At 38.9% G+C, this 11,906-nt stretch overlaps 1 protein-coding gene across 1 annotated transcript in view; it reads right to left on the bottom strand.

Moving 5' to 3' along the window:
- RIC1 (RAB6A GEF complex partner 1) overlaps nucleotides 1–11,906 on the bottom strand; it is a 145,067-nt gene that overhangs the window by 100,248 nt on the left and 32,913 nt on the right. Inside the window, exon 2 of the mRNA XM_010833826.1 lies at nucleotides 3,821–3,928. Within this exon, the coding sequence (XP_010832128.1) occupies nucleotides 3,821–3,835 (15 nt within the window). The 5' untranslated portion in view covers nucleotides 3,836–3,928. The remainder of the gene's footprint in view (nucleotides 1–3,820; nucleotides 3,929–11,906) is intronic.

Here is an 11,906-nt window from a genome sequence, read left to right as displayed (position 1 = left end):
GTGGAAACAGTGTCAGACTTTATTTTTCTGGGCTCCAAAATCACTGCAGATGGTGACTGCAGCCATGAAATTAAAAGGCGCTTACTCTTTGGAAGGAAAGTTATGACCAACCTAGATAGCATATTGAAAAGCAGAGACATTACTTTGCCAACAGAGGTTCGTCTAGTCAAGACTACGGTTTTTCCTGTGGTCATGTGTGGATGTGAGAGTTGGACTGTGAAGAAGGCTGAGTGCCGAAGAATTGATGGTTTTGAACTGTGGTGTTGGAGAAGACTCTTGAGAGTCCCTTGGACTGCAAGGAGATCCAACCAGTCCATTCTGAAGGAGATCAGCCCTGGAATTTCTTTGGAAAGAATGATGCTAAAGCTGAAACTCCAGTACTTTGGCCACCTTATGTGAAGAGTTGACTCATTGGAAAAGACTCTGATGCTGGGAGAATTGGGGGCAAGAGGAGAAGGGGACGACAGAGGATGAGATGGCTGGATGGCATCACTGACTCGATGGACATGAGTCTGAGTGAACTCCGGGAGTTGGTGATGGACAGGGAGGCCTGGTGTGCTGCGATTCATGGGGTTGCAAAGAGTCGGACATGACTGAGCGACTGATCTGACCTGATCTGATGATCAAAATTGATTCCTCAAAGTTTCCTCAATGCTAATGTGTAATTTTACAAATTTCATGTGAAAATGTCTTTTCAAACCCATACTGCCAAATACTGATATCAATCCATGAGCATGATTTTAATTGAATACATTCATTACTTGATAGGCAATTATAAAGTCTACTAGATTTCTTTTATGTTTGCATGTTAACATGTCATTACATTGTAATCACTTCCAACTGAAGGTCAGGTGGAAGCACTCCTCATTTGTACAATTAATGGGTTCTGAAATATGGAAATTTCTTCCACAACGGCATCAAAGTTCAAAAAAATATTATCAGAATCATGGTTTTGAGTTCAGAAAAAATATCCATTGCTAAACTGTCTTAGACATCTCACTTCTTGTTAACTTTTGACAGCAATGGAAGTATAAAAAGCAGCCTGACATTACTTGTAATTCAAACAATCAGTTCAGTCGCTCAGTTGTGTAGGACTCTTTGCGACCCCATGAATCACAGCACGCCAGGCCTCCCTGTCCATCACCAACTCCCAGAGTTTACCCAAACTCACGTCCATCGAGTCGGTGATGCCATCCAGCAATTTCGTCCTCTCTCATCCCCTTCTCCTCCTGCCCCCAATCCCTCCCAGCATAGGGTCTTTTCCAATGAGTCAACTCTTCGCATGAGGTGGCCAAAGTATTGGAGTTTCAGCTTCAGCATCAGTCCTTCCAATGAACACCCTGGACTGATCTCCTTTGGGATGGACTGGTTGGATCTCCTTGCAGTCCAAGGGACTCTCAAGAGTCTTCTCCAACACCACACTTCAAAAGCATCAATTCTTTGGTGCTCAGCCTTCTTCACAGTCCAACTCTCACATCCATACATGACCACAGGAAAAGCCATAGCCTTGACTAGATGGACCTTTGTTGGCAAAGTAATGTCTCTGCTTTTGAATATACTATCTAGGTTGGTCATAACTTTCCTTCCAAGGAGTAAGCGTCTTTGAATTTCATGGCTGCAGTCACCATCTGCAGTGATTTTGGAGCCCAAAAAAATAAAGTCTTTCACTATTTCCACTGTTTCTCCATCAATTTGCCATGAAGTGATGGGACCAGATGCTATGATCTTCGTTTTCTGAATGTTGAGCTTTAAGCCAACTTTTTCACTCTCCTCTTTCACTTTCATCAAGAGGCTTTTGAGTTCCTCTTCACTTTCTGCCATAAGGGTGGCGTCATCTGCATTAGTTGTCATCAAAATGGCTTAACCACATATAAATTTCTGACTGCTAAGTCATTGAAAGGCTTTGGGCTTGGGTAAGTCAGAATATTCAGCTTCTATTTCTAACAAAAACTTAAAATATAACCATCTGTTTTACAATGTTTACACAAGGATTAGTTTTGTAAATTTGCCAACTAAGCCTTTTTCTGCTCCATGTTTTTACCACCATCAATTAAAACACGTTAGCAGATTCTACTTCAGGTTATACCGAATTAGTGCTTTCTCAACCTTTTTGAAAATTTTTTACCTATTGTTTCACACATGCTATTCATGGGGAATAATTCATAATCATTTCACACTCTGCCTTAACTATTCAAATAACAACTGAAAAGAATTAACATCTGTCAGTTCATCATAACAACCAAGGAAATGTACTTTGATTGCACTTTCATTTTAATTGTTTATGTTTGTGAAAAAAGTTCTGATGTGATAAGAGTCCATTTTAAATTTTCTAACTTTTCCTGACTACTAATTTCAGTGAGTTGAGAATACTATGATGAGTACTTAGCTGGGTAATGTCAACTTACACTGTATTCTTTTCACATCACTATAGTCATTCTAAAATAAACAATATGTTGCCATCTGATTCAATAGTAAAATAATGCACACTCCCATGTGCTTTAAAAGCATGACATTCAAAATTTATTTTTCACTTCTTTCATTCCGACACGATTTCATTCCTACACTATTTCATTCCTTATGCACTAGTAATAAAAATAATATGAAATGTCACAGTATAGCAATATGCATGGTACTTGAAACACAAAATTTATAAATGTTTCATTATAATTTATAGTACACTGAGCAGAAGAGTGAAGAGATGAAGCACCATATATGGTCACTGTTGGGAGTATTCAACTCAGATGCTGTCACTTGAAAGCAGCCATAAACAACATGTAAATAAATAGGTATTTTCAAGGAAATGTTATTTACGGATAGTAAAATTTAAATTTTAAATAATTTTCAACTGTCAAAAATATTTTTCCTCTTTGATTGTTTTCAATCATTTAAATATGCAAAACCAGTCTTATAGTCCACATACCAACAGGAAGCAGAGTAGATTTGATACATAGTTGGTAATCTGCTAAACCTTTCTATAGGAAGTGAGTAACTACTCAATATTTTTTATTTTATGGAGGCATTTTTGGATGATTAACCCAGTCAGTATTAAACAGCATGAACTGGAAAAGGATTGAAAGCAGAGAGATAAATTAGTGCAGTAGTTGAAAGGACAGTAAATGGAATCTAAGTACCTCATTTTAAAGCCCTTCTCTCTAATATATACTATCTGTGTAACTGGATAAAACTTAATTTCTCAAAGCCTCAATACACTAATCTACTAGAAACGGCAATTGTATTTACTTTGAAGTGTTCATTTAAAGATTAAAAGAGATGATGCACATAATCTAATTATAACAACACTTTCATAGAAGGTGCTCAATAAATGTTAACAATGCTACTTCACAAATTAGGTGATGATGACAATGAAAAAATAGAATTTGAAAAGGTAAGATCAACCAGATCTAAGCACATTAATGGACCAGAGAAGAGATACAGAAATGAATTCAAATGGATATGAGAATGTTGTATGACATAAACACAAAATTTATCATTTTTGTGAAACATCCTTGGGAATAAAGGGAAGGATTCATAGTATAAATTTGAGAATACCATGTGAATATAGACGAAAGCTTAAAAAATCTGGATTAGACTTTAAGGAAAATGAGAGGAATAAAAAGAAAACAAAGTAGGCACCATTCAGGGATGGGAAGAAGTAGAAGAATCAAGAAAGAAGATATAGTAGGAGGAGTAACCTAAATAGAACAACTGCTATCACAGACAGTAAATACTAAAGGGTGTGAAAGAGTAAAAAGATCTCACCAAAGAAAATCCAATTTAGATGCAATGTAATGATTTCATAAGAAAAAAAAAATCTACTTACTGACACAGCTATCATGGTACTATCTGGCCTCCATTCAGCTTGCTTGTAGGACCCAAACTGAGAAGATGATTTTGCAGGTTCCTTGTAGGTTACAATTAATACACTGGGCTGGAAGAAAAAAGTTGTACTTTATTCATGTGTCATAATAAGTAAATCTAAGATAACATCATGAAGTACTGACAGTATTTTAATAATTTAAGAAGTATAATAAAAGATAACATAACCTTTTCTAACTCAACATTAAAAAATGAAGATCATGGCATGCAGTCCCATCACTTCATGGCAAACAGAAGGGGAAAAAGCGGAAGCACTGACAGATTTTATTTTCCTGGGCTCCAAAACCACTGCAGATGGGGTCAGCCACAAAATTAAAAGATGCTTCCTCCTTGGAAGGAAAAAGCTATGACAAAACTAGATAGTGTATTAAAAAGCAGAGACATCACTGTGCCAACAAAGGTCCATATAGTCAGAGCTATGTTTTTTCCAGTAGTCATGTACGGATGGGAGAGTTGGACCATAAAGAAGGCTGAGGGCTGAAGAATTGATGCTTTTGAACTGTGGTGCTGGAAAAGACCCTTGAGAGTCACTTGCACTGCAAGTTAATCCTAAAGGAAACCAGTCAATCCTAAAGGAAATCAACCCTTAACATTCATTAGAATGACTGATGCTGAAGCTTCAAAACTTTGGCCACCTGAGTCGACTCACTGGAAAAGACCCTCATGGTGGGAAAGATTGAGGGCAGGGGAAGAAGAGGGTGGCAGAGGATGAGATGGCTGGATGGCATCACCAACTCAATGGACAAGAATCTGAGCAAACTCTGGGAAATAGTAAAGGACAGGGAAGCCTGGAGTGCTGCAGTCCATGGGGCTGCAAAGGGTTAAGACACAACTTAGCAACTGAACAACAACAATATTAATTTCTAAGTTTAAACAGTCAAGCAAATCAGATAAAAAGAACCATCAATAAAAACAATCTAAATAAGCCTATATCTATTAAAGAAATTGAACTGATAATTAATAAGGTTCAAAGACAGAAAGGATCAGCCCAGATGGGTTCACTGGTAGATTCTATCAAACACTTAAGAAAAAAATTATACAAAATTTCTACAATCTCTTTCAGAAGATAAAAGCAGAGAATACTAACTCCTTCCTTGAGGCCTGCATCACCCAATACTAAAACCAGAAAGACAAAAATAAGAAAATGACAAACCAGTATCTGTCATGCACACAGATGCAAAAATTCTGAACACAATAGTAGCAAATCAAATCCAACAACGTAAAAGAGAACTATATACCATAATCAAGTGGGATTTACTACAGGGCTTCAAGATTGGTACATGTGAAAACTAATATAATCAACCATCATATCAACAGGTTAAAGGAATCAACAGATGTAGAAAAAGAATTTGACAAAATTCAACACCATTCAGGACAAAAATTCTCAGCAAACTAGGAACAGAGGGGAACTTCTTCAACCTGACAAAGAAGATCTATAAAAGCCTATAGCTAACAGCATATTGACTGGAAAAAAACCAGTTTTACTGATTAGATCAGGTAGGTACCCCCTTCCTTTTCAAACTCATACTGAGCTAATGCAATAACATAAGAAAAGGAAATAAAAGATACACAGATTAAGAAGAAAAATTCAACTTGTTCTTAGATGATATGGCCAAGCATACAGAAAATCAGAAAGAATGAACAAAAAACTTGTGAAAATAAGAAGTGATTACAGCAGGGTTGCAGGATAAAATGTTAATAAATAAAAATCAATTGATTTTCTATATACTAGTGACAGATAAGTAGAAGTTTCAACATAAAATACTTAGGTACAAATTCAAAGTATGTGTAAGACCTATATGAGGAAATCTACAAAGTTTCAATGAACAAACGAAAAATCTTCATTTCTTCCCAACTTGATCTACAGATTCAACACAATCCCAATCAAAATCACAGCAAGTTATTTTATAGATACTGACCAACTGGTTCTAAAGTTTGCACGGAGAGGCAAAAGATCCAGAACACTCAATTCAATATTAAAAGAAACAAACTAAACTGAAAGACTGACACCAAACTTCAAGACTTACTATAAAGACCAAGAAATGAAGACCATGTGGTGTTGGCAAAAGAGTAGAAAACAGATCAATGCAACAGAATAGAGAGCCCAGAAACAGACACACACAAATACAGTCAACTAACCTCTGACAAAGGAGCAAAGGCAACAGAATGGAGAAGAGATGGTCTTCTCAACAAATGATGCTGGAACAACTGGACATCCAATTTCTGGCACTAAAAAAAAGCTCCACAAGGTCATCTGGTACTTTGTCTGCCTTTGCTCTAGAATCAGCAACTTTTTCAGAAATTCCTGACTCTTTTAATTAGAAACAATATTTAGAAAACAAGACCTGAAAACAAGATGCTTACTGCTAGTGGGATGTCATTACCTTTAGGTTTTCTCAGAAAACACAGTAGGAAATATATGAACCTATACTAACCCACATATACACACATATCTATAAATATTTTAATATACTCAAATGTTTATAAACAGAAACATATGTGATGATAATCAAGCACAATGTGCTTCATTCTAGACTTCACCCTTACTTGGAACTTTCTTCTGACAGTGAGTGCTTGGCTATCATTTCATACAATTAATTTAGTTCTCTGTTCTACATATGTGTATAGTATTTTGGAACTGCTAAATATATTCTCATAAAAAACAATTTTACCAAATAGAATACAGTTGTTATGGATAACTTTTTTTAATTTAGCTTGAGAATAACCAGTTACAACACCATTTTCCAAAGCTACCTAAGTTATCCCCTCAGAAGCTTTTTTTCAATCTCTAAAAGTGAAATACAGAAGTTTCTAAGACACTGACAAAACTCTGAACACATTAAAACGGCTAGTCATTAGTGTTTGTACTTCAAATATCAATTAAAAGTTAAAAACAAATACCTTGGTAGGAAATGACATTAGCAAAATGTCAGAATAAGTACTTCTGGGTTCTCTCAACCCCTAACAATTCAGGACAAATCCCCTTTTGTGAGGAATACAGAAACTAATTGAAAAGCACCTGAATGCTGGATGAACGAGTGAGAAGACTCATTAAAAACTGGTAGGGAAATTCAGGACACCTTCTCACCAGAATTCCTACCACTAACACAGTGCCGTACAATCAGGATGAAACCCTCCAGCCCACAGCTAATCCCTACAAAGGAAAAGGAGTGGTCTGTGTGTCCAATGCGCCAACCTTTCCACGGGGGCTCCTCAGAGGAAAGGCTTCTATCTTGTCGGTCTTGCATAAGATACTGTCAGAACTGGCATAATCAAGCTACCTGGGGGAGGACAGAGACCGTGGCTTGGAATAGTAGTCACCGTCGCTATTCTCTACAGCTCAGTACAAGATTAGCAGAGAAGAAAATTCTAGCTCTCAGCTTCCCCCTGGACAAAGAAAGAATTGGTCCACATGTCCAAAACCCCAACTTTATGGGGTCTACTCAAACTAATGGGTTCTGTCTTATCTGTCTCAGCGTGCTGACAGGACCTGGAAATGTCTAGCTGTCTGGGGGCTAGCGAACACAGAAACAAGAGGTTTGGGTAGGCAGTTGCCATAGCTGCTCCCCCTGGCTAAGTATAGTCAGTCAGTTCAGTTGCTCAGTCGTGCCCAACTCTTTGCAACTCCATGGGCTGTAGCACGCAGGCTTCCCTATCCATCAACTCCCAGAGCTTGCTCAAACTCACGTTCATTGAGTTGGTGATGCCATCCAACCATCTCATCCTCTGTTATCCCCTTCTCCTCCTGCCTTCAATCTTTCCCAGCATCAGGGTCTTTTCCAATGAGTCAGTTCTTCACATCAGGTGGCCAGAGTATTGGAGCTTCAGCTTCAGTCCTCCAGTTGACTGGTTTGATCTCCTTGCTGTCCAAGGGACTCTCAGGAGTCTTCTCCAACATCACAGTTCAAAAGCATCAATTCTTCAGTGCTCAGCTTTCTTTATGGTCCAACTCTCACAACATGACTACAGGAAAAACCAAAGCTTTGACTAGATGGACCTTTGTTGGTAAAGCAATGTTTCTGCTTTTTAATATGCTGTCTAGGTTTGTCATAGCTTTTCTTCCAAGGAGCAAGCATCTCTTAATTTCATGGCTGCAGTCACCATCTGCAGTGATTCTGGAGCCCAGAAAAATAAAGTCTGTCACTGTTTCCATTGCTTCCCCATCTATTTGCCATGAAGTGATGGGACCCAATGCTATGATCTTCATTTTCTGAATGTTGGGTTTTAAGTCAGCTTTTTCACTCTACTCTTTCACTAAGCATACAGTGAGTGGATAACCACTGCCCCGCCACAACCATAGTTTCTCCCTGTGGAGCTACAGAATTAGTCCACAACTTCAATGCCTTAACTTTTCTGGGGGCTGCCCAGAGTGCAGGGTAGGGGTGGGGGTCTCTCTTGCATTCCACTGAGCAGTGATGATACTGACATAATTTATCCACAAAGGAGTTTATGAGAATAGAGACCAAGGTTTGGGCTAGCGTTGCTCCTCCTCCAGCTCAGCACAGAGCAACTGGATTAAAAAGCCCAGCTCTTAGCTTCTCCCTAGGGAGGGAAACAGTTAGATGAAGCATCAAATGATCCAACTTTTTTAGAGGAGGCCTGAAAAATGGCTTCAGTATTACTAGTTTTGATGCTCTGAGGGGATCCAGCATAACCCAGATACTGCTGCTGCTGCTGCTGCTAAGTCACTTCAGTCGTGTCCGACTCTGTGCGACCCCATAGACGGCAGCCCACCAGGCTCCCCCATCCCTGGGATTCTCCAGGCAAGAACACTGGAGTGGGTTGCCATTTCCTTCTCCAATGCATGAAAGTGAAAAGTGAAAGTGAAGTCGCGCAGTAGTGTCCAACTCTTTGAGACCCCATGGACTGCAGCCTACCAGGCTCCTCCATCCATGGGATTTTCCAGGCAAGAGTAGTGGAGTGGGTGCCATTGCCTTCTCCAAACCCAGATACTAGGGGGCTGCAAAGAACAAAGTAAGCATGTGGGACTAGCATAAAGTTTTGAGATGCCATCGGAATCTCTGGCTGAGCTGACTGGTAGGGATCTTCTACTATATGAGGCCAATCCATTAAGACTGGAGAGTTGCTTCCTTTGTCTAATGCACAGATACCAACAAAGAGAGTCAAGGAAGATGAAGAAACAGGCAACTATGTTCCAAAGGACACAGGATAAATCTCTAGAAAGAGACCATAGTGAACTAGAGATTTATCATTTACTGGACAGATTCAAAATAACCATCACACATGTGTTCACTTAAGTGAGGAAAACAATGCATGAACAAAGTGAGAATTCCAACATAAAATACTAATTATTAAATATATACACACCCACGTAAGTGTATATACACCCACACACACATATATGCCTGCCAAGCAAAAATCATAGAGCTAAAATATATAATAACTGAAATAAAATTTCACTAGAGGGGTTCAACAGGAAACTATCAAGCAGAAAGGTCTAAGAAAAGTGATCAGGAATCACTTAGTTACAAAAGCAATGGGACTTCTCTGGCAGTCCAGTAGTTAAGACTGCACTTCCAATGCAAGGGGCATAGGTTTGATCCCTGGTTGGGGAACTAATATCCCACATGCTGTGTGGCACAACCATGAAAATTAAAAACAAAAACACAAAAGCATAAGAAAAAAAAGTTAAAAAAAAAATCTAAGGAACTTGCCAGACACCAACAAGCAGACCAATTTATGTACAGAAGAAAAAATGACCAGAAACTTTATTCAAAGAAATAATGGCTGAAAGCTTCCCAAATCTGAGGAAGGAAATGGATTCCCAGATCCAAGAAGTCCAAAATACCCCAAAGAAAAGGAACTCAAAGAAATCTCCAATGAGACAAATTAAGATTAAACTGTCAAAAGTCAAACCAAAGATGGAATTTTGAAAGCACAAGAAAAAGGCAACTTCTCATGTACAAGGGAATCATGTGACTTTCTCAGCAAAAACTTTGCAGGTCAGAAGGAGGATATATTCAAAGTGCTAAAAGATAAAAGCTGTCAACCAAGAATACTATAATGGCAAGCTGTCTTTCAAAAAGGAAGGAAAACTAAAATATTTCCCAAATAAACAAAAGTTGAGGGAGTTCATCACCACTAGACCTACTCACCAACTCTTCAGGTTGAAATGAAGACTCACTAAACAGCAACATAACAGCATAAGAAAGTATAAAATTGGCTGGCATAGGTACAGTAAGTACATATGAACATTCAAGTTGCAAACTTCCATCAATATGAGGCAAACTGTAGCTTGCCCTCTGTCTCTCATCTCCCACCTTCTCTCCCTCCTCCCATCAGTAACTCTTCTTGCCTGTTCATGCAACGCCAGCCTCTGTATGCCAGCTGTTGTACTGTACTGCTATACTTTTCAAGGTACTGTACTGTAAGATTAAAACTACTTTATTTTTTGTTTTTTACATATCCCTTGTGAAAAGTACTATAAACATATAATGAAGTCAGGCAGAAAGAGAAAAACAAATATCATCTATTAACACATATCTATGGACTCTAGAAAAAGAGTACCGATGAACCTATTTGCAGGGCAGAAGTAGAGAATGCAGGAAGGAGAGGGTGGGATAAATTGACAGAGCAGCACTGACTGACACACACCACCATGTGTAGAATGTATAGCTAGTGGGAAGCTCTGTATAACACAGTGAGCCCAGCTCACTGCTCTGTGATGACCTAAAGGGGTGGAATGGAATATATGTATACTTATAGTTGATTCACATTGTTGTTCAGCAAAAACTAACATAGCATTGTAAAATAATTATCCTTCAATTAATTTTTTTAATTAAAAAAAAAAACCTATTATAGTACAGTATCACACAGCCGATTGTGTTAGCTGGGTACCTAGGCTAACTTTGGTGGACTTAGGACAAACTGGACTTACGAACTTGCTTTCAGAACACAACTCATTTGTATGTAGGGGACTTAGGCTACCCACTCCAATATTCTTGCTTGAAGAATTTCATGGACAGAAGAGCCTAGCAGACTACAGTTCATGGGATCATAAAGAATCAGACACGACTAAGTGACTAACACTTCAGTAAGTTCCGTTCAGTCGCTCAGTCATGTCGGACTCTTTGCAACCCCATGAATCTCAGCATGCCAGGCCTCCTGGTCCATCACCAACTCCTGGAGTTCACCCAAACTCATGTGCATCGAGTCAGTGATGCCATCCAGCCATCTCATCCTCTGTCGTCCCCTTCTCCTCTTGCCCCCAATCCCTCCCGGCATCAGGGTCTTTTCCAATGAGTCAACTCTTCGCATGAGGTGGCCAAAGTACTGGAGTTTCAGCCTCAGCATCAGTCCTTCCAATGAACACCCAGGACTGGTCTCCTTTAGGATGGACTGGTTGGATCTCCTTGCAGTCCAAGGGACTCTCAAGAGTCTTCTCCAACACCACAGTTTTCACTACTATAAATATACAAATACAGAATACTGTAATGGTGATAGGTAAATTTCTTTTAATCCTACTATAAAAGTTAAAAGACAAAAATATTAAAATAACTATACGTAAACCAGATCACCTGACCTGCCTCTTGAGAAACCTCTATGCAGTCAGGAAACAACAGTTAGAACAGGACATGGAACAACACACGGGTTCCAAATAGAAAAAGGAGTACGTCAAGGCTGTATATTGTCACCCTGCTTATTTAACTTATATGCAGAGTACATCAAGAGAAACACTGGGCTGGAAGAAGCACAAGCTGGAATCAAGATTGCTGGGAGAAATATCAATAACCTCAGATATGTAGATGACACCACCCTTATGGCAGAAAGTGAAGAAGAACTGAAGAGTCTCTTGATGAAAGTGAAAGTGGAGAGTGAAAAAGTTGGCTTAAAGCTCAACATTCAGAAAACAAAGGTCATGGCATCCGGTCCCATCACTTCATGGCAAACAGATGGAGAAACAGTGCAAACGGTGGCTGACTTTATTTTTTGGGGCTCCAAAATCACTACAGATGGTGATTGCAGCCATGAAATTAAAAGACGCTTACTCCTTGAAAGGAAAGTTATGA

Source organism: Bison bison, unplaced genomic scaffold (assembly GCF_000754665.1).
Source record: "Bison bison bison isolate TAMUID 2011002044 unplaced genomic scaffold, Bison_UMD1.0 scf7180017863936, whole genome shotgun sequence".
Taxonomy (NCBI): domain Eukaryota; kingdom Metazoa; phylum Chordata; class Mammalia; order Artiodactyla; family Bovidae; genus Bison; species Bison bison.
This window is presented reverse-complemented; position numbering and strand designations above follow the sequence as displayed.